The following is a 23,984-nucleotide window of genomic DNA, read 5'->3' as shown; positions in this document are numbered from 1 at the left end:
GTGGTGCCGACTTCCTAATTAATTACATTTACATGATTAGTTTAATCACGTAATAATAATTACAGAGAATTGATTTCATAAAATAACAGTCTTTACTTTTAATGATGCCAAAGACACGACAGTTGGTTGGTTGGTTCAGTTGGGGGGCCCTAGTTTGTTATAAGCGTGCCTAGATACCAGACTGTAATTTGAATCTTTCCCATAAGTAGTATAACACTGGTATGGGGCATTGACTCCTAGTGCTCGAATTCCATACAGATGTAGGATCTTAATTTGACCACCCTGCTGCAGGAGAACTTTCCTGCAGGACATATTAATTTGTAGTGTATTTGAGGTTTATAATAAAAAGGCTTCAGAAGTTTGATTTTCCATTACGAAAATATATCAACCCATACAAAAATGTCCATTAATTATAATCCACATAATTCATGTTTTCCTGCTGTAGTTCAAATTCTACTCATCATCCTGTATTTATGTTTCTATGTGGTCATCTGTGGTCTCTCCACTTTAGCCAGCAGATCTTGTCTGAGCAACACTCCTGCAATGATGAGCCTTGTTTCCCCACATAGAGGTTAACCCAGGGTGATTCACACTTAGCCTGACCTAATGTAATTGTTACCTCAGTATGGGGACAGCATAGAGGCCTGGGTGGATGGGTGTGATGGGACACAGAGGTATGCAAACTGACTGAGACAAATCCTCCCTGCCTCAAAGTAAACATAATTATCAGGGTTCGGCCATTGAGCTACACTGAGATGAACAGATAAACCAAATAGTTATGTTTACATTGTAATTAGACATATTTCAATGTTATGTCAATACAAACAAGATGGTGCAATGATTTGGAATGTTACTGACAAAAGCTTCTGAGTCAGTGGCTGTTTAATCTTACATGGTGCTTTCATCAAATTAAACACACATCGGCTACGCTCACAAAAATACACAAATGTCTTTTCAATTCAAGTTTATTTTGTTATTTAGTGCAAATGATATTACATAACATGGTCAAAAATTAAGAAAACAACAACTAGAACTATATACCGAATTAAAGAAATAGGTCACATTCATGATATTCTCAGTATTTACAGTACACAAGATCCAGTTCATTTTAAAAATGTACATTCTGTCCCATTTTCCCAGGATGACAGAGGTCAGAGTTCAGTCCCTTGACCAGGTAAAACCCGTACCCAGTCCCAAATAGACCCCTACCCCTAGCCTCTACCAGATAGGCACTTCACATAGATCTAAAATATTTAGACAGGTACCTCCTGGTAAACTAGGTGAAATGATCACCATATTGCTTCATATCCTTTCAGATCTACACTTAGTACATATCAGCTAGGTGCTAAGGGCTTGGGGCTAGGTTTGGGAGTCCCAATGCCTTCAAATGAACCCCTGTCCCAGTCTCCTTCCATTCATAATCACTGGTCTGTATTTAAACATGAGAGGCAAGAGCAATATTTTGATCATATCCCTTTTACCCAGAGTAATATACTGTATAGAGATCCAGAGCTATATGACTCTCCTCTTAGCTACAGTATCAAGACCAGAAAGGAAAGGAGACAAGGAGGAAGCCTCCTTTCCCCCAAAGTGGTACAACTGACACACACAAAATAAATCAGACACTTTCACTTCAATGTCTGTCATCAGCTTTATAGCACACAACAAACACCTACACTCTCAACATGGAGAAAGTCATCTTTCAATCATATAGTTTTCCTTGTAACTTCACACTGCAGAGCCTAAAGCTACAGTGCAGCCATCCAGACTGCTGTGAAACTCAGAGGAAATGTTGTTCATGTTCTAGAAATCAAACGGAAAGAAGCAGATATCCACCAGACACATTCAAAAGGCAGTCAAATAAAGTGTTGTTTTTGAATGAGTTCAGTGGTTAAACTGGTTGTTCCGGGTTAGGCATACCAGTGCTGTTTGATTGCTGCTCTTTAGCCCAAGGGAGGCTAACCTCTAGTCATTCAACACACACCTGTTCAGACTACCTATCCCTGTTTCTAAAACTGTGCTCTTTATGAATCATGAATGAACTGGCAAATAAACATCTTCAGAGATATCAATTCTTCATGTGCTAAATCAGACATAAATTAATAAATACCTGTACATGGCTGGTGAACTGGTCAGTAACTCCTAGGCAGAGTATGCTGAACAGTATGTGATGTCAAAGGAAACCAAACCAAATAGTATCTAAATATAACATTTTACATGTTACATTTCAGCACCTATGAAAGCCAGCCTTAACCTGTATTAGCCTGTCTGTAATTGTATTGTGACCTGAAAACATCAGACACCAAGATGTTATGATATCTTACCAATAACTGCTCCATTTGAGAAACTTCCTTCACAGCCACATATGACCAGAAGTAGTTTTTTTCCCAGACCAAGTGACTTTGACCAGGAATAAATCTGGTCCTAGGTATTGGCAATTGTTCATGATCAGGTCATTTCTTGGTCAGGTCAAAACTCCTAGGCCTAATTCATGAGTTCATCTTGACCTTTCCCTCTCACCTGTGAATTAAGACATTGATTCTGTGTGGATATAGTACACTGCCCACAAGCATTTTACTCCAATGAAAATTGACTTTTTACATTCATACAGGTCACAGTGTCTGTCTGCCAGAGTGAAACAGGGCCAGTGTGTAAGCCTCTTACAGAAGAAAATGAGAAATCACTTCCAAAAAAAAGACTGCAGTGCAACACCCCAGAACTTCCCAAAGACAAGATACAAATGAGTAGAGCAATGCTGCTGTAGGTACATGTAGTTGGTACATGTAGTAGGTACATGTAGTTGGTACATGTAGTAGGTACATGTAGTTGAGGTTTGTTTTCCTGGTATGTATGAAATCACACACACAATCCTTGTTTTGCACTTATCCTGTCAGTGTGCTGTTGTGTTTTCTATTATAGCTACAGTACTGGATAATACATAGGCAGGATCCCTTTGTAGTTTGAAACAACATGAAAGTCCAATCAATGTAAGTGAAAAATGCATGAGAAATAAATCCAAGTGCAATATGTCCACTGGATTCAGTTGAATGGTGTTTCAGTTTGTGTTTGAAAGAGCATTTTCTTTGTGATATACAGTACATCTCTGGCCCCAGCAAACAGTTCGATTTCCCCAACATCCACGTATGTGTTGTGTAGAAGCACTAGTTCAAAAAATATTTGTGAAGGCATTGATAAAAAAAATACATTTGAAAGCAATTTGAAATGCAAATAGCGATTATCAAATAGGCAAATTAAGCTTAGGTACAGCTTGGATAACAACAGCTACTAAACAATGGAAGACACAAACACACAGCGCACAGTCCTACAAGTTCTACAGTAACTGACTGAGTGGACAAAAAAGAGTCTTTAATGTGTTAGGGTAGACCCACACCATAATGCGTTAGGGTAGACCCACACCATAATGCGTTAGGGTAGACCCACACCATAATGTGTTAGGGTAGACCCACACCATAATGTGTTAGGGTAGACCCACACCATAATGTGTTAGGGTAGACCCATACCATAATGTGTTAGGGTAGACCCACACCATAATGTATTAGGGTAGACCCACACCATCATGTGTTAGGGTAGACCCACACCATCATGTGTTAGGGTAGACCCACACCATCATGTGTTAGTGTAGACCCACACCATCATGTGTTAGTGTAGACCCACACCATCATGTGTTAGGGTAGACCCACACCATCATGTGTTAGGGTAGACCCACACCATCATGTGTTAGGGTAGACCCACACCATAATGTGTTAGGGTAGACCTATACCATAATGTGTTAGGGTAGACCCACACCATCATGTGTTAGGGTAGACCCACACCATCATGTGTTAGGGTAGACCCACACCATCATGTGTTAGGGTAGACCCACACCATCATGTGTTAGTGTAGACCCACACCATCATGTGTTAGGGTAGACCCACACCATCATGTGTTAGGGTAGACCCACACCATAATGTGTTAGGGTAGACCCACACCATAATATGTTAGGGTAGACCCACACCATACTGTGTTAGGGTAGACCCACACCATACTGTGTTAGGGTAGACCCATACCATAATGTGTTAGGGTAGACCCACACCATAATATGTTAGGGTAGACCCACACCATAATATGTTAGGGTAGACCCATACCATAATGTGTTAGGGTAGACCCACGCCATACTGTGTTAGGGTAGACCCATACCATAATGTGTTAGGGTAGACCCACACCATAATATGTTAGGGTAGACCCACACCATAATATGTTAGGGTAGACCCATACCATAATGTGTTAGGGTAGACCCATCCCATAATATGTTAGGGTAGACCCACACCATACTGTGTTAGGGTAGACCCATACCATAATGTGTTAGGGTAGACCCATACCATACTGTGTTAGGGTAGACCCATACCATAATGTGTTAGGGTACAAAAGCATGTTAGCATGTGTTAGGGTACAAAAGCATTCATTCCCTCTCTCAAATCAGAAAAACTGACCCAATATAATTCACATATCACAATTTACATAAATCTGTGGTACACAGAAATGAAAATATACATATACCACACAACCAAACAGAGCTCAACATGGAGCTGCATTAACAGAAGGCTCCCATTTGAAAAATAAATAACTTAGGGTTTTCTTTTTAAAGAAATTACTTTCAAGGGGACTAAAACTGTTTCAAAGTCTTTTACATCAGGCGATAAGACGGACGGTTATCTGTTGGCCCTAAATAAAGATGTGGTCCATGGGAGAATATCCATTGCATACTCCTCTTGTCCTCTTTCCTCACCTCCTTCTCAAAACCCATTGGTTGTTATCAATGAGTAGCAATGCCTTCTGCTTCCTTCCATAGGTCCTCATGATCTGGTCTTGGGAGGCCATGTTGTTACCAGAGAAAGGTATTCTGGTAGTCAGAGTCACCAGAGATACATATTGGTAATCTTCCCTCCTGGTCACAGGGTCCGTAGTTATCCCTTTTTATGGTGGTCAGAGGCCAGCCTGGCTAACAATAGGTCCACATAGTACAGTCCCATGGATACAGTGTCCAGTGACGATTGAACGTTGGTGAGTCTACAGACACACACACAAACCCCCACTGGGCATGATAGGAGTCAACACACACCCCCACTGGGCATGATAGGAGTCAACACACACCCCCACTGGACATGATAGGAGTCAACACACACCCCCACTGGACATGATAGGGGTCAACACACACCCCCACTGGGCATGATAGGAGTCAACACACACCCCCACTGGGCATGATAAGAGTCAACACACACCCCCACTGGACATGATAGGAGTCAACACACACCCCCACTGGACATGATAGGGGTCAACACACACCCCCACTGGGCACGATAGGAGTCAACACACACCACCACTGGGCATGATAGGAGTCAACACACACCCCCACTGGACATGATAGGGGTCAACACACACCCCCACTGGGCATGATAGGAGTCAACATACACCCCCACTGGACATGATAGGAGTCAACGCACACCCCCACTGGACATGAGAGGAGTCAACACACACCCCCACTGGACATGATAGGAGTCAACGCACACCCCCACTGGACATGAGAGGAGTCAACACACACCCCCACTGGACATGATAGAAGTCAACACACACCCCCATTGGGGGAATAAACCAGACCAACTCTCACAACTGAGCAGACCTATGCGCGTGCACACACACGCCAACCTGATTAGTAATTTCTCGCCCTCTCTCTCACTCAATGTGTGGAGTCGGTGCTGGGCGTGCCCAGTTGGTGCCAGTCTGCCCAGCACTGTCCGGGTGTCAGAGTCTTCAGGGGGATGAAGGCCTCGCCCAGCAGGGTGTTTTCCCAGAATGCACCATCCCCGAGTACCCGTAGATGGATAACCCTCTGCTGCAGGTCTCCACGAGGGATACGGTCATATACCAACTACAGGGAGAGAGAAGACACACACAGAGTTATACACCAGCCACACAGAGACAGAGAGAGACAGAGAGAGAGAGAGAGGGGAGAGAGAGAGGACACACAGAGTTATACACCATGTACACAGAGAGAGAGAAGACACACAGAATTATACACCAGCTACAGAGAGAGAGAGAGAGAGAGAGAGAGAGAGAGAGAGAGAGAGAGAGAGAGAGAGAGAGAGAGAGAGAGAGAGAGAGAAGACACACAGAGTTGTACAACAGAGTTTATACAACAGTCGAGATACACAAATTTACATACACAGTCACACATCAACTAGGTCTCACCATCTCATTGTAGGTGGGGTTGCAAGTGCGGCGCGCTGCCTTGGTCTTCCTCTTGCTGGTTTTCTGGGGGTCTGGGAGGAGGTACAGCTTGACATAGGGGTCAGGGTCTGTCCCTTCCTGCAAGGGTTGCTGGGAAATACACAGGAGGAATGATAGTCAGTATATATCTAAAATAACAGTCTACAGTAGAAGTCTTCAACACCATTACATTCTCAATTAGCATCAGTATGCTGAAAGTACCCACGCACACACTCACCAGGCCTCGTATGTGCATGACCATGATGAAGAGCTTGTCACTCTTGTAGGAGATGGAGAGCTTGACCTCTCCTACCACTTTGCCTGAGACCGGAGCCCAACAGATCTCTGCAGGTAGGGGAGAAAGACAAACAGAGATGGAGCATCTGATTATAGCAGAATTATTGTCTCAATGTAGGATTTTAATAAGGTTATACAGTATGAGTGTATGTGTGTGTGTTTATAGTGGCAGGAGGTGTGTGTACATGTACTGTGTTTATGTGTGTGACGGCCCAGGGAGCAAGGAGGGCTGGATCTACAGAGATAGGTGACTGTATACCTATGTGCTGTAGATACATCTTCATTAGAACGCCAGTCAGCCAGATTGAAAGCTGGAGTTCCATTTAACCTCTAACCCCTAACTCATGAAAGTTGCTAAATGACTAAAATGTCAAATGTCTATGATTGGTTATCACATAGGCTACTATTCCGGTGGCCAAGGACACAGAGTGTGTCACGGGCTCGATACACTGGACTCTGCTTGGTGTGGCTGTTTGTTTTAGAAAGTGATAAAGTTAACCCTGTAGCTATATGCTGTGCATTACATCTTGTTAAAAATCAGGCTTCCAATAGATAACCATCTCCTCTCTGCGAGTCACCTGATGCATCACACACTGTGGGTGGGTGGGTGTACCTGCAGGTTTGCTCTGCAGTGTGTTCACCACTGTTCCAGGTTTCTCGTCTCTTTGCAGAGGATGGAAGAAAGTGTAGATGAGGTCACACTGAGATAAAGAGAAACAGAAAGACAGAGACAAAAATAGACACAGAGACAGAAAGAGAGAGACAGAAAGAGACAGAAAGAAAGTGGAAGAGAGGAGGTACATTCAGTTAATGACAGAAAACAACATGACACCTCCACGAGAACTAATTCATTCCTAGGTGGAACATCAACTCACCACAATACTGTGGGCGCTATTTTCAAACTGAAAAAAATAAATGGGAGTGCTAGCAGTTCTAGCTTGTGTTTACATTTGACATGGAAGTTGAGCTGTGTGTGTGATGTCAAACTGTTCTATTAGAGATACAGTAGAGGGAAGTTCTGGTAAGTGACTACAGTACCCGCCCTGACAGATTGTGTGTGTATGTCTAAGGCTGTAACACTGATATGCGGCTTCTTCGAAAAGGAAGGGCTGAATTGTAAGAAACTCTCCAGTCATAGTGAAACCACAACCACGTACAGACTTGACTCCACATACATCATTCTGCCTCCACTTTAATGAGCCTGTGTCCGTGCACATAAAAAACTGGCAGTTAAATAAATAATACAGTAACAATTCAGTTTAAAAGTTTACATACACCTTAGCCAAATTTATTTAAGCACAGTTTCACAATTCCTGACATTTAATCATAGGTAAAGTTCCCTGTTTTAGGCCAGTTAGGTTCACCACTTTATTTTAAGAATGTGAAATGTCAGAATAATAGTCAAGATAATTATTTATTTCAGCTTTTATTTCTTTCATCACATTCCCAGTGGGTCAGAAGTTTACATATACTCAGTTAGTATTTGGTAGCATTGCCTTTAAATTGTTTAACTTGGGTCAAACGTTTCGGGTGGCCTTCCAAAACAAGTTGGGTGAATTTTGGCCCATTCCTCATGACAGAGCTAGGGAATTGAGTCAGGTTTGTAGGTCTCCTTGCTCGCACACACTTTTTCAGTTCTGCCCACACATTTTCTATAGGATTGAGGTCAGGGCTTTGTAATGGCCACTCCAATACCTTGACTTTGTTGTCCTTAAGCCATTTTGCCACAACTTTGGAAGCATGCTTGGGGTCATTGTCCATTTGGAAGATCCATTTGTGACCAAGCTTCAACTTCCTGACTGATGTCTCGAGATGTTGCTTCAATATATCTACATATTTTTTCTGCCTCATGATGCCATCTATTTAGTGCAACATTCCCTCCTGCAGCAAAGCACCCCTACAACAGGATGCTACCACCCCCGTGCTTTAAGGTTGGGATGGTGTTCTTCGGCTTGCAAGCCTCCGTGTCCCCCAAACATAATGATGGTCATTATGGTCAAACAGTACTATTTTTGTTTCATCAGACCTGAGGACATTTCTCCAAAATGTATGATCTTTGTCCCCATTTGCAGTTGCAAACCGTAGTCTGGCTTTTTAATGGAGGTTTTGGAGCAGTGGCTTCTTCCTTGCTGAGCAGCCTTTCAGGTTATGTCGACATAGGACTCATTTTACTGTGGATATAGATACTTTTGTACCCTCCAGCATCCTCACAATGTCCTTTGCTGTTGTTCTGGGATTGATTTGTACTTTTCACACCAAGGTACATTAATCTCTAGGAGACAGAACGCGTCTCCTTCCTGAGCGGTATGACGGCTGCGTGGTCCCATTGTGTTTATACTTGCGTACTATTGTTTGTACAGATGAACGTGGGTACCTTCAGGCGTTTGGAAATTGCTCCCAAGGATGATCCAGACTAGTGGACGTCTACCATTTTATTTCCCGAGGTCTTGGATGGTTTCCTTTGATTTTCCCATGATGTCAAGCAAAGAGGCACTGCGTTTGAAGGTAGGCCTTGAAATACATCCACAGGTGCACCTCCAATTGACTCAAATTATGTCAATTAGCCTATCAGAAGCTTCTAAAGCCATGACATCATTTTCTGGAATTTTCCAAGCTGTTTAAAGGCCCAGTCAACTTAGCGTATGTAAACTTCTGACCCACTGGAATTGTGATACAGTGAGTTATAAGTGAAATAATCTGTCTGTAAACAATTGTTGGAAAAATTACTTGTGTCATGCACAAAGTAGATGTCCTAACCAGCATGCCAAAACTATAGTTTGTTAACAAGAAGTTTGTAGAGTGGTTGAAAAACAAGTTTTAATGACTCCAACCAGAGTGTATGTAAACTTCAGATTTCAACTATTGTCATTTGCATTAAAAATTAACTGTTAATATAGAATTAGGATGACATTCATGGTCAGTCTAGTGGTTTTCAAACCTGTACTCTGGGACACCCAGTCATTCCATGGATTTGATCTATTCCAGAGTTAGCACACCTGATTGAACAGAGTCAACACCTGAACCAAGAGGTTTGAGAACCACTGGTCTAGTGAATATAGTGATAGCACAGTGCTTTAAATAAACCTTTAAATAGAATGGCAGATACACAACAGGGGTCACTGAGTGCCTGAACCAAAGGTCGGAGGTGACTGGTTACCTGGGCGACCTCGGGCGCAGCGTGCACCAGATGCCAGACGTATCCGTTGAGCTCATCTTTCCTCCTATCAGCCATCGCCTCTCCTCGAGACCGCCCAATCAAAAACCGGCTGGGGAAACTGGGAGGGGCATCAAAGGCAGTGGTGTAAAGTAAGGAAAATACTTTAAAGTACTACTTAAGTCATTTTTTGGGGTATCTGTACTTTACTCAACTATTTATATTTTTCAAACTTTTACTTCACTGCATTGCTAAAGAAAATAATAATGTACTTTTTACTTCATAAATTTTCCCTAACACCCAAAAGTACTCGTTTTTGAATGCTTTTTTTTAATGCTTACCAGGACAAAAAATGGTCAAAGTTACACACTTATCAAGAAAACATCCCTGGTCATCCCTACTTCCTCTGAGGAAGCGGATTTACTAAAACACACATGCTTCATTTGTAAATGATTTCTGAGTGTTGGAGTGTGCCCTGGCTATCAGTAAACGTAAAAAAAATACAAGAGGGGCTCCCGGGTGGCGCAGCGGTCTAAGGCACTACAGATCCTGGTTCCTTCTCGGGCTGTATCACAACCGGCCGTGATCAGGAATCCCATAGGGCGGAGTGCAACTGGCCCGGCATCGTCCAGGTTAGGGGAGGGCTTGGCTAGAGGCGCTTTACTTGGCTCATCGTGCTCTAGCGACTCCTTTGTGGCAGGCCAGGCGCCTGTAGGCTGACCTTGTTTGTCAGGTGAACAGTGTTTCCTGTTTCCGGGTTAAGCAAGCGCGGTTTGGTGGGTCATGTTTCAGGAAGACCCATGACTCGACCTTTGCCTGCCGAGCCCAGAGAGTATAAAACTAAAGTGTAATTTGATTTAATTTAAGTTCGCTATCGTTCGCTAGTCCTACTGGTAGGCTAGTTCTGTTGTGATAATAATGTTTGTTGTCAGAGTTAAGGCCCGGGCCATACACCAAGCCAATAACTATAATCATAATTGTAATGAGAAACTATAGGCTACATAACTAGAAAACACTGGTGAGCATCCACACAAGAGGACATTTTATAGTTGATCATTTCACAGTCCTACACCTGTCAATCAACTGATCAACACATTCCACTGCTTATAATGAGGTGGTAACAAGACCATACATGGGGTCTCTAACACAGATATACATACGGGTTCAGACAATTCAGTGCTTTCAGGGTGTGTTCATTGTCATAGTGAAAACTGCAAACAATACTTCAATGTACATGGAGGTCTAATGAAAAATAATATACTAACTTGTATTGAAATGTAGCAATTCAACAAACTGTTTAGCCTGTGCATCTTTTACAGCAGGTGCCTTGCTTTGTTGCTCAAGTGGTTTGAAGTGATTTCCATTTTTCTAATAGTTGTCAATTCCTTTGGTTCTTCCTTTTCACTGTGCTCATCTCTGTATGTCCTGTGCAATTATTTGCAATGTATCAGTGCAACAATGTAATCATAACCGGCCAAACGTGATCACATAATCACTAAATATTAGGGCTATAGGCTAAATATTTACCTGTCAAAGTGCAAGACAAATCATTTGACAGATTAGGAAATGGCAGATCTGTAGTGGGTTCCTCCAGGCTGTGCTCTGTGGCCTAAGTTTTTAGACAATACAATTATTATACCTGGGCTACAACAACACACTGCAATGAGGAACGTATTATTGTTATCAAGTGAATACACAATTATTGTCCATAGGCTGTAAACTGATGTGATGTAGGCTAATTCGAATAACTGCTCATGCCGAAATAACTGCATAGGCCAACAGCCTAGGCCTGAGTATGCAACTATTTGGGTCTATTCTTGACAGTTTAGAAGGTCTAGAAAGGTACATTAGCAGGTGACTCATACTGTGTATTTTGTCAGGATGTAGCCTGGTGTTAAGACAGGCCTACTGTAGTAAAATATTGTCTTCTCCTCTCCAACTCCCTGCCTGTGAATGCTGTAGCCTGTTTTATATTCAGCCAGCAAGAACAAGCCTGCATCTCCCCTCCAATAGACTATTAGTAGGCTTAAGAAAATACGTTGAAATGTGTCCAACAAGCTTTTGTAGCCTGGCTTTCCTGGGACTCTACAATAATTAAAAGGAATAGCTGGTGCATAATTGCGCAACAGAACAGTGAAGACAGACAGGGTGTAGACTAACTTAGACGTGGATGCATATTAGCTAATAATTCATTAGCTCAATGTTAGGCTTCACACTACAAGTGAATATATCCAGTCAATTTACACAGTGAAAGTAAAAAAGGTTTCTCAGATAAAGAAATCCTAGGTAGCTGCCTACACTATGTGTGCTCCTGAGGCTGTGCTGAGCGCTCCTTCCCAGTCCCCAGCTAACAGCTAGAAAACACACTCCATTGTTTCAGTTTTTTAGGGACAAGTAATGTATTCTACCTAAACTACAACACAATGTAATGAAGAATGTTATTATTGTTTTCAAGTGAGTAACAAAACTCTAGTCTAGGCTGTAAACTGCAGTGAATAGCCTGACATTTGAATAACTGCTCAAAAGCCTGTTTATATTGTGGTGGAAATTCTAACCAAGTGAGAGAGACTTTGTTATTTCTTCAAACAATCCACCTTTATTATCGATTAAGAATTACAATAATTGAGCTGGTCAACGCCATCGATAATCGTTGAGAGCCCAACGAGCAGATTTGGGTTACAGCTCTTTATAGCAAAGTACATCCTCCTGAATGTTCACGACAAACAACAGATGTGTAGAGTTATACAAAGGTACATTGTGCTAACAAGCAACAGACAGCAAGATTTACATTGCGCTAGGTTTCTGTCTCTAGGTCATTTACTGCTTGTTTATACTGGATTATTTTCTCAGTTTCACACTCCTTAACACACAGATACTAATGCAACAAGTCCAGTGTTCATCTGCATGTGAGAGAGAAACTGGAGGGACGGTTCACCTGGCCCTGGCACACAGGTTAGCATTACACAGACACTAATCATTCAATGGACTGGAGGCTCTATCACCAAGCCATCATAAATCAATTGCTAGCGCCAAGCCCCCAGAGGCCCAACTCAGTCCCACAGACACAGATGAGACAGTACTGAGAAATCTTATTCGATGCATAAACAGTATTAAAACATCATCTTGCCATTTTCTACCATATAATGTATGTTCATTTAGAAATAACTCCATCTAGCCTGCCTGATTGGAAAAACCATTTGGATCAGTTATGGGTTTATTCACTGCAGTTTACAAGGTCCAGACACATTTTCCTACAGTTATTTAGTCTCCAATGATTATCACTAATATTACTATTCCTCTATTACTAGTTGTAGTTACTGTTGTTGTTTCAAGAGAAGGGTGATGTTCTGTAAATGATCAGTGTGTGTGTGTGTGTGTGTGTATTACCTGGGTAGTTTGGATGAGGGGAAGACAAGGCGTAGTTTACTGTGTAGTTCATAGAACTCCTCAAAGCTCCTCTGGACCAACACTGACCCCTGCTGGCCCTCTCGCTCCACCTTCACCACAAATGCCTGTGGGGAGAGACACACACACACTATACAGTTGATCTTACATGACTCCAGCCTTACGTGATACATCCTTTACGAAGGCTGTGGGTTAGGGTTAGGGAGAGACAGTTTGTCTTTTGTATTTGTTGCTGGGCTTATACTAAAGTGTAGGTGCATGTGTGTGTAGCTAACTGTAGACTTACATAGCATTCATTTTCTGGGGCTGTGTGTGTATACGTAGTATATTGTGTGACTGTGGCCTTACGTATTCTTGAATCATTTTCTGGGGCTGTATGTGCGTATGTAGTAGAGTGGACATATCCCTTGCTGGGCCTATATGAACATGCAACTGTAGATTTACACATAGGTTTAATTTACGAGGCCTGTAGGTGTATATGTAGACGTACGTATCCTTTGCTGGAGCTGTACGTTCGTATGTGTCGGCAGACAAAGAGGTTGCGGATGAGTCCATCAGTCTTGAGGGTGTAAACCCGAGGGGCAAAGGAGAGGACAGGATGCTCCTCGGATGAGGCAAACTTCATCTGGGCCAAGTTATGGATGAAGAAGTTCAACTTAGTTGCAACACTGCCCAGACTGGACTCTATCAACCTAGAGAGGGACAGCGAGAGGAGGGACAAAGAGAGAGAAAGCGAGAGGAGTCAGACAAGAGACCAGACAGTCTATGCCTGTATGGTTTATACTGTAAGTCTATATAGGGGCAGCGGGTAGCCTAGTGGTTAGAGCGTTGGGCCAGTAACCAAAAGGTTGCTAGATCGAATCCCAGAGCTGACAAGGTAAAAATCTGTCGTTTTGCAGCTGAACAGGGCAGTTAACCCACTGTTCCTAGGCCGTCATTATAAATAAGAATTTGTTCTTAACTGACTTGCCTAGTTAAATAAAAAATATATAGAATATACTGTGTGCGTGTACCTGGTGAAGTACATTGTAGCGTCAGCCTCAGACTCGTGAGGTCTCAAGGCGTCGTAGACATACTTCAGATCATCCAGGTCTGACAGCTCAGGAATGCCACACGACAACATCTATACAGGACACAAAGGAAGACATCAGTGTGTGTGCGTTCGTACACACACACACACACACACACTCACACACACACACACGTGTGTATGTATACGTACCAGTCCCAGTAGGTTGAGGAAGAGATGTGTGTGTTTGCGGATGAGGTTGTAGGCCTCACAGCACAGGTCCACAAAGTCATGGAAACGACTGGAAGGTTTGTCTCCTCCGTTAATGACATAGGCCATGTCAGAGGTGAACACAAAAGGAGCACGGTCCCTGCCAATCACATATACACACAGATAAATACCAATCAGAACACAGGGCCATTGGTCTCTACCAACAGGAACAGAACCATCGGTCTGCCTGCCAATCAGAAAAAGACTAAACCAAAAACAAAGACAGTGGTAAAAGTTGCGTTCCTCTGTCCTTGCAATAGGGATTACATCGAGATTTGAAATTGAAGTTGGGTATACATTTCACAGCGCCCTCCCGGGCTCACCGTTTGATGTTGCCAAACATCTGGGCGTGTCCTAAAAACTTGCCAAAGTCGATGTGGAACATGTGACCGCTGGTCTTCAGCATGATATTGTCGTTGTGACGGTCACAGATACCCAGGATGTAGGTGGCCACGCAGCAGCCTGCGCAAGAGTAGATAAAGTTCTCCACAGCCTAGCAGGACACAGCACAGGGTCAGAGGTTACAGGTCAACGTGTGTACAACGAGAGAGTGTTGGTGTGAGGTTGAGAGAGTGGGCGAGTGGGTGTGTGTGCTTGAGTGAATGATAGTTTGTGCATGCATGCACATGTGTCTGACTGTACCTTCTCATACTCGTCCTCTGTGGGGTTGTGTTTCTGTAGCCAGTCAGCCAGGGGGCGGTCCTTAAAGGAACCAGTCACTCCGTGTTCCCCCTGGATCTTCCTCAGAGTCTCTGCCTGGGGAATCATCTCCACCATACCTGAGAGTGAGTGAGAGAGACGAGAAAGAGAGGAGAGAGAGACACATACTTTTTGGTTATGTGGTGTGGTGTATGTGGACACCTGCTCGTCGAACGTCTCATTCCAAAATCATGGGCATTGATATGGAGTTGGTCCCCCCTTTGCTGCTATAACAGCCTCCATCCACTCTTCTGGGAAGGCTTTCCACTAGATGTTGGAATATTGCTGCGGGGACTTACTTCCATTAAGCCACTAGTGATGTCGGGGACTGATGTTGGCCGAGTAATCCTGGCTCTCAGTCGTTGATCCAATTCATCCCAAAAGTGATCGATGGGGTTGAGGTCAGAGCTCAGTGCAGGCCAATCAAGTTCTTGCACACCGACAAACCATTTCTCCATGGGACCTCGCTTTGTGCAAAAGGGGCATTGTCATGCTGAAGCAAGAAAGGGCCTTCCCCAAACTTTTGACACAAAGTTGGAAGCACAGAATCGTCTAAAATGTCATTGTATGCTATAACGTTAGGATTTCCCTTAACTGGAACAAAGTGTTATTCCTCCTCCACCAAACTTTACCGTTGGCCCCATGCATTGGTGCAGATAACGTCCTCCTGGCATCCGCCAAACCCAGATTCGTCCTTCTGACTGCCAAATGGTCATTCATTACTCCAGAGGACGTGTTTCCACTGCTACAGAGTCGAATGGGGGCGAGCTTTACACCACTCCAGCCAACGCTTGGCATTGCGCAAGGTGATCTTAGGCTTGTGTGCGGCTGTTTGGTCATGAAAACACATTTTATGAAGCTCCCAACGAACAGTTATTGTGCTGACATTGCTCCAGAGGCAGTTTGGAACTTGGTAGTGAGTGTTGCAAACGAGGACAGACGATTTTTAAACGCTATGCGCTTCAGCACTCGGGGCTCCCATTCTGTGAGCTTGTGTGGCCTACCACTTCATGGCTGAGCCATTGTTGCTCCTAGGCGTTTCCACTTCCCAATAACAGCACTTACAGTTGACCGGAGCAGCTATAGCCAGGTAGAAATTTGACGAACTGACTTGTTGGAAAGTTGACATCCTATGACGGTGCCACGTTGAAAGTCACTGAGTTCTTCAGTAAGGCCATTCTACTGCCAATGTTTGTCTATTGAGATTGCATGGCTGTGTGCTCAATTTTATACACGTGTCAGCAACGGGTGTACCTGAAATAGCCGAATCCACTAATTTGAAGGTGTGTCCACATAACTTTGTATATAAAGTGTATTTCCCCACAGATCATACATACCCACAAAGAATTTGAAAACAAATCAAACATTGATAAACTACCGCAGTGTGCAGTCACATCAGCTAGATTTGTGGCCCGTTGCCATGAGCAAAGGGCAACCAGAGGAGCACAAACATTGATAAACTACCGCAGTGTGCAGTCACATCAGCTAGATTTGTGGCCCGTTGCCATGAGCAAAGGGCAACCAGAGGAGCACAAACATTGATAAACTACCGCAGTGTGCAGTCACATCAGCTAGATTTGTGGCCCGTTGCCATGAGCAAAGGGCAACCAGAGGAGCACAAACATTGATAAACTACCGCAGTGTGCAGTCACATCAGCTAGATGTGTGGCCCGTTGCCATGACAAAAGGGCAACCAGAGGAGCACAAACATTGATAAACTACCGCAGTGTGCAGTCACATCAGCTAGATGTGTGGCCCGTTGCCATGACAAAAGGGCAACCAGAGGAGCACAAACATTGATAAACTACCGCAGTGTGCAGTCACATCAGCTAGATTTGTGGCCCGTTGCCATGAGCAAAGGGCAACCAGAGGAGCAAAAACATTGATAAACTACCGCAGTGTGCAGTCACATCAGCTAGATTTGTGGCCCGTTGCCATGAGCAAAGGGCAACCAGAGGAGCACAAACATTGATAAACTACCGCAGTGTGCAGTCACATCAGCTAGATTTGTGGCCCGTTGCCATGAGCAAAGGGCAACCAGAGGAGCACAAACATTGATAAACTACCGCAGTGTGCAGTCACATCAGCTAGATTTGTGGCCCGTTGCCATGAGCAAAGGGCAACCAGAGGAGCATAAACATTGATAAACTACCGCAGTGTGCAGTCACATCAGCTAGATTTGTGGCCCGTTGCCATGAGCAAAGGGCAACCAGAGGAGCACAAACATTGATAAACTACCGCAGTGTGCAGTCACATCAGCTAGATGTGTGGCCCGTTGCCATGACAAAAGGGCAACCAGAGGAGCACAAACATTGATAAACTACCGCAGTGTGCAGTCACATCAGCTAGATGTGTGGCCTGTTGCCATGAGCAAAGGGCAACCAGAGGAGCACAAACATTGATAAACTACCGCAGTGTGCAGTCACATCAGCTAGATTTGTGGCCCGTTGCCATGACAAAAGGGCAGCCAGAGGAGCACAAACATTGATAAACTACCGCAGTGTGCAGTCACATCAGCTAGATGTGTGGCCCGTTGCCATGACAAAAGGGCAACCAGAGGAGCACAAACATTGATAAACTACCGCAGTGTGCAGTCACATCAGCTAGATTTGTGGCCCGTTGCCATGACAAAAGGGCAACCAGAGGAGCACAAACATTGATAAACTACCGCAGTGTGCAGTCACATCAGCTAGATGTGTGGCCCGTTGCCATGACAAAAGGGCAACCAGAGGAGCACAAACATTGATAAACTACCGCAGTGTGCAGTCACATCAGCTAGATGTGTGGCCTGTTGCCATGAGCAAAGGGCAACCAGAGGAGCACAAACATTGATAAACTACCGCAGTGTGCAGTCACATCAGCTAGATGTGTGGCCCGTTGCCATGAGCAAAGGGCAACCAGAGGAGCACAAACATTGTAAATACAACCTATATTTATCTGTTTGTTTATTTTCCCTTTCATACTTCAACTACTTGCACATTACAACACTGTACATAGACAATAATACAACATTTGAAATGTCAAAAAACCTTTGAGAGTGTAATGTTTCCCTTTGTTTATTGTCTATTTCATTTGCTTTGGCAATGTAAACAAATGTTTCCCATGCCAATAAAGCCCTTTGTATTGAGAGAGAGAGAGAGAGAGAGAGAGAGAGAGATCGGTCATGAGCAGATGAGCTCCTGAATTTTTCTGCATGTTTTTTTTTTTTACAAAAAGATAGATTTAGAGTTGGATAAACTTGGATTTTTTCCACAAGTACATAAACAGGATACTACCCTCCACAACATAACCTTCACTCCAAATCAAAACTCCAAACCTACAATCTGATTTTGGACAAAATTACAACCAAAGATTCTTATCCCAAGGACGGCAACTGCTCTGGCAAACTAATGACCAGCAAAAGAAGAAAAACAGAAACCTGAAAATAATATTTAGTCTGAAAATACTTTTAAAGCCAAGAAGAAAAATAAATTATAAATAAATTATACAAAAATAAATCTGAGCACCAACTCTGGTCAACCAGCCACATAATCTCAAATCGCACTCCACACTGCCCTTTCTCACCTGGACAAAAGGAACACCTATGTGAGAATGCTGTTCATTGACTACAACTCAGCGTTCAACACCATATTGACCACAAAGCTCATCACTAAGCTAAGGACTCTGGGACTAAACAACTCCCTCTGCCCCCAGGTGGTAAGAGTAGGCAACAACACGTCTGCCACGCTGATCCTTAACACTGGGGCCCCTCAGGGGTGTGTACTTAGTCCCCTCTTGTAATCCCTGTTCACCCACGACTGTGTGGCCAAACACGACTCCAGCACCATCATTAAGTTTGCTGACGACACAACAGTGGTAGGCCTGATCACCGACAATGATGAGATGGCCTATAGGGAGGAGGTCAGAGACCTGGCAGTGTGGTGGCAGGCCAACAACCTCTCCCTCAATGTGAGCAAGACCAAGGTGGGCCAAATAGGCCCCCATTAACATCGACGGGGCTGTAGTGGAGCAGGTCGAGAGTTTCAAGTTCCTTGGTGTCCATATCACCAACAAACTATAATGGTCAAAACATACCAAGAACAGTCGTGAAGAGGGCACGACAAAACCTTTTCCCCCTCAGGAGACTGAAAAGATTTGGCATGGGTCCTCAGATCCTCAAAAGGTTCTACAGCTGCACCATTAAGAGCATCCTGACCGGTTGCATCACTGCCTGGTATGGTGTTAGAAGTGGACCTAGGGGTCATGATTGGGGCTGTACCAAATGATTGATGTATTAGAATAAATGATTATGCTTATGTTGTATTAATAGAAGGGGAGGGGTTATAAGACCTAGACTACAGATGAACAATATATATACATTATGAGGTTTTAATATTGTTCCACAGTTGTTTTCCAGTTCTCTCTCTCTTATAAAGAGACCCCTCTGAGAAATGTGTGACTGAGACAGAACTCTGCAGGGGAGTGTAGGAGACAAGACTACTCAGACATTCCACTATAAATCAACTTGGACATTTACTGCTAAGCTTTTAGATAACACACTAAAAGCCGTGTTTATATAGCTTTGTAGGTATTGTTTTGGTCTCATGAGTAAAATATAATGACGTAGGCAGTGACATCACGAGTGCTGGATTTCGGGTTTGATAAAATATCATGGGATCTTTCTTTGATGCAGAACTTACTCGGAAACATGCGTTATGTTCCTGTTTTCAACTTCTGTCTGCAAATGCATTATTAAAGGTTTTATTATTGTCATAATGCTAATTTCACCAATGATTGACAAGGAACAAGGAAACGAACCCCAACAATGGCAACTGCTTGGCATCTGGCAGTACGGCGCTACTGGGGCCAAGCTTCCTGTCATCCAGGACCTACATTTGAAGTCTGAAGTTTACATACACTTAGGTTGGAGTCATTAAAACGTGTTTTTCAACCACTCCACAAATGTCTTGTTAACAAACTATAGTTTTGGAAAGTCAGTTAGGACATCTACTTTGTGCATGACACAAGTCATTTTTTCAACAATTGTTTACAGACAGATTATTTCACTGTATCAAAATTCCAGTGGGTCAGAAGTTTACATACCCTAAGTTGACTGTGCATTTAAACAGCTTGGAAAATTCCAGAAAATTATGTCATGGCTTTAGAAGCTTCTGCTGAGGCTAATTGACATCATTTGAGTCAATTTGAGGTGTACCTGTGGATGTATTTCAAGGCCTACCTTCAAACTCAGTGCCTCTTTGCTTGACATAATGGGAAAATCAAAAGAAATCAGCCAAGACCTCAGAAAAAAATGGTTGACCTCCACAAGTCTGGTACATCCTTGGGAGCAATTTCCAAATGCCTGACGGTACCACGTTCATCTGTACAAACAATAGTACGAAAGTATAAACACCATGGGACCACGCAGCCGTCATACCCCTCAGTAAGGAGACGCGTTCTGTCTCCTAGAGATGAACGTACCTTGGTGCGAAAAGTGGAAATCAATCCCAGAACAACAGCAAAGGACCTTGTGAAGATGCTGGAAGAAACAGGTACAAAAGTATCTATATCCACAGTAAAATGAGTGAGGTCCCGGGAGGCTTACAAGCCGAAGAACAACATCCCAACCGTGAAGCACAGGGGTGGCAGCATCCTGTTGTGGGGGTGCTTTGCTGCAGGAGGGACTGTTGCACTTCACAAAATAGATGGCTTCATGAGAAAGGAAAATTACGTGGATATATTGAAGCAACATCTCAAGACAGTCAGGAAGTAAAAGCTTAGTCGCAAATGGGTCTTCCAAATGGACAATGACTCCAAGCATACTTCCAAAGTTGTGGCAAAGTGGCTTAAGGACAACAAAGTCAAGGTATTGGAGCGGCCATCACAAAGCCCTGATCTCAATCCTATAGAAAATGTGTGGGCAGAACTGAAAAAGCGTGTGCGAGCAAGGAGGCCTATAAACCTGACTCAGTTACACCAGCTCTGTCAGGAGGAATGGGCCAAAATTCACCCAACTTATTGTGGGAAGCTTGTGGATGGCTACCCAAAACGTTTGACCCAAATTAAACAATGTAAAGTCAATGCTACCAAATACTATTTGAGTGTATGTAAACTTCTGACCCACTGGGGATGTGATGAAAGAAATTAAAGCTGAAATAAATCATTTTCTCTACTATTATTCTGACATTTCATTCTTAAAATAAAAGTGGTGATCCTAACTGACCTAAGACAGAGAATTTTTACTAGGATTAAATGTTAGGAATTGTAAATAAATGTATTAATATAAATGTATAAATGTATTTGGCTAAGGTGTACAGTGCCTTGCGAAAGTATTCGGCCCCCTTGAACTTTGCGACCTTTTGCCACATTTCAGGCTTCAAACATAAAGATATAAAACTGTATTTTTTTGTGAATAATCAACAACAAGTGGGACACAATCATGAAGTGGAACGACATTTATTGGATATTTCAAACTTTTTTAACAAAACAAAAACTGAAAAATTGGGCGTGCAAAATTATTCAGCCCCCTTAAGTTAATACTTTGTAGCGCCACCTTTTGCTGCGATTACAGCTGTAAGTCGCTTGGGGTATGTCTCTATCAGTTTTGCACATCGAGAGACTGACATTTTTTCCCATTCCTCCTTGCAAAACAGCTCGAGCTCAGTGAGGTTGGATGGAGAGCATTTGTGAACAGCAGTTTTCAGTTCTTTCCACAGATTCTCGATTGGATTCAGGTCTGGACTTTGACTTGGCCATTCTAACACCTGGATATGTTTATTTTTTAACCATTCCATTGTAGATTTTGCTTTATGTTTTGGATCATTGTCTTGTTGGAAGACAAATCTCCGTCCCAGTCTCAGGTCTTTTGCAGACTCCATCAGGTTTTCTTCCAGAATGGTCCTGTATTTGGCTCCATCCATCTTCCCATCTTCCTGTCCCTGCTGAAGAAAAGCAGGCCCAAACCATGATGCTGCCACCACCATGTTTGACAGTGGGGATGGTGTGTTCAAGGTGATGAGCTGTGTTGCTTTTACGCCATTGCATTGTTGCCAAAAAGTTCAATTTTGGTTTCATCTGACCAGAGCACCTTCTTCCACATGTTTGGTGTGTCTCCCAGGTGGCTTGTGGCAAACTTTAAACAACACTTTTTATGGATATCTTTAAGAAATGGCTTTCTTCTTGCCACTCTTCCATAAAGGCCAGATTTGTGCAATATACGATTGTTGTCCTATGGGAAGAGTCGCCCACCTCAGCTGTAGATCTCTGCAGTTCATCCAGAGTGATCATGGGCCTCTTGGCTGCATCTCTGATCAGTCTTCTCCTTGTATGAGCTGAAAGTTTAGAGGGACGGCCATGTCTTGGTAGATTTGCAGTGGTCTGATACTCCTTCCATTTCAATATTATCGCTTGCACAGTGCTCCTTGGGATGTTTAAAGCTTGGGAAATATTTTTGTATCCAAATCCGGCTTTAAACTTCTTCACAACAGTATCTCGGACCTGCCTGGTGTGTTCCTTGTTCTTCATGATGCTCTCTGCGCTTTTAACGGACCTCTGAGACTATCACAGTGCAGGTGCATTTATACGGAGACTTGATTACACACAGGTGGATTGTATTTATCATCATTAGTCATTTAGGTCAACATTGGATCATTCAGAGATCCTCACTGAACTTCTGGAGAGAGTTTGCTGCACTGAAAGTAAAGGGGCTGAATAATTTTGCACGCCCAATTTTTCAGTTTTTGATTTGTTAAAAAAGTTTGAAATATCCAATAAATGTCGTTCCACTTCATGATTGTGTCCCACTTGTTGTTGATTCTTCACAAAAAAATACAGTTGTATATCTTTATGTTTGAAGCCTGAAATGTGGCAAAAGGTCACAAAGTTCAAGGGGGCCAAATACTTTCGCAAGGCACTGTATGTAAACTTCCGACTTCAACTGTATATAATAGGCGGTGTCAGAGGAAAGCCCATAAAATTATCAGAGACTCCAGTCACCCAAGTTATCGACTGTTTTCTCTGCTACCGCACGGCAAGCTGTACCGGAGCGCCTAGGACCAAAAGGCTCCTCACCAACTTCTACCACCAAGCCATAAGACTGCTGAACAATTAATAAAATCGGCACTGGAAAATTTACATTGACCCCCCCCCTCCCTTTTGTACACTCACTATTTGTTTGTTAACTATGCATAGTCAATTCGCCCCCACCTACATACAGATTACCTCAACTAGCCTGTACCACACACACTGACTTGGTACCGGTGCCCCCTGTATTTAGCCTCGTTATTCTTATTGTGCTACTTTTTAATTTGAGTCTAAATTGTAAATATTTTCTTCTTGAACTGCACTGTTGGTTAAGGGCTTGTAAGTAAACATTTCACGGTGAAGTCTACACTTGTTGTATTCGACACATGTGACAAATAAAATTTGATAATAATACACACAGGCAAAAATGACATGAGAGCACAGCAGGAAAGGCAGGCCACAGCACTCAATGGAGTGCCTGAAAAAGCTTATTCTACTTTCCCCAAAGAAATCAGAAATACACACATTGTCATCCTATAGACATTGTCAACCTACAAGAAACATGGTAAAGAGGAGATGGACCCACTGGTTGCCCTCTAAGTTACAGAGAGCTGGTAGTCCCATCCACCCAACTACCAGAAGTAAAACAGGGAAGAGACTCAGGGGGTATGCTAATTTGGTATAGAGCAGACCTAACTGACTTTATTAAATCAATCAAAACAGGAACCTCTCGCTCTCTCCCCCTCCCTCCTTACCTCTGCCTCGTCCGGTAGAAAAACATCTGAAGATGACCATCCTCATGTCCAGCCCCTCCTGGATCCAGATTTTGTTCATGATGCGGATGATCTGCAGGGTCAGCATGTCCTGGCGCAGGTCGTCACCTGA

General features: G+C 43.2%; 1 protein-coding gene across 1 annotated transcript in view; it reads right to left on the bottom strand.

The window, feature by feature from the left end:
* Positions 1–951: 951 nt before the first annotated feature.
* Positions 952–23,984, bottom strand: part of LOC139413711 (phosphatidylinositol 4-phosphate 3-kinase C2 domain-containing subunit beta-like) — a 72,575-nt gene continuing 49,542 nt past the window's right edge. Inside the window, exons 21-32 of the mRNA XM_071161400.1 lie at positions 23,855–23,984; positions 15,042–15,178; positions 14,723–14,892; positions 14,343–14,499; positions 14,134–14,243; positions 13,611–13,812; positions 13,103–13,227; positions 9,719–9,836; positions 7,175–7,262; positions 6,503–6,609; positions 6,247–6,375; positions 952–5,926 (exon numbers count right to left, since the gene is read on the bottom strand). Of these exons, the coding sequence (XP_071017501.1) occupies positions 5,735–5,926; positions 6,247–6,375; positions 6,503–6,609; positions 7,175–7,262; positions 9,719–9,836; positions 13,103–13,227; positions 13,611–13,812; positions 14,134–14,243; positions 14,343–14,499; positions 14,723–14,892; positions 15,042–15,178; positions 23,855–23,984 (1,665 nt within the window). The 3' untranslated portion in view covers positions 952–5,734. The remainder of the gene's footprint in view (positions 5,927–6,246; positions 6,376–6,502; positions 6,610–7,174; positions 7,263–9,718; positions 9,837–13,102; positions 13,228–13,610; positions 13,813–14,133; positions 14,244–14,342; positions 14,500–14,722; positions 14,893–15,041; positions 15,179–23,854) is intronic.

The sequence above is a fragment of the Oncorhynchus clarkii genome, chromosome 7 (genome assembly GCF_045791955.1).
Source record: "Oncorhynchus clarkii lewisi isolate Uvic-CL-2024 chromosome 7, UVic_Ocla_1.0, whole genome shotgun sequence".
NCBI classification, from domain to species: Eukaryota; Metazoa; Chordata; class Actinopteri; order Salmoniformes; family Salmonidae; genus Oncorhynchus; species Oncorhynchus clarkii.
This window is presented reverse-complemented; position numbering and strand designations above follow the sequence as displayed.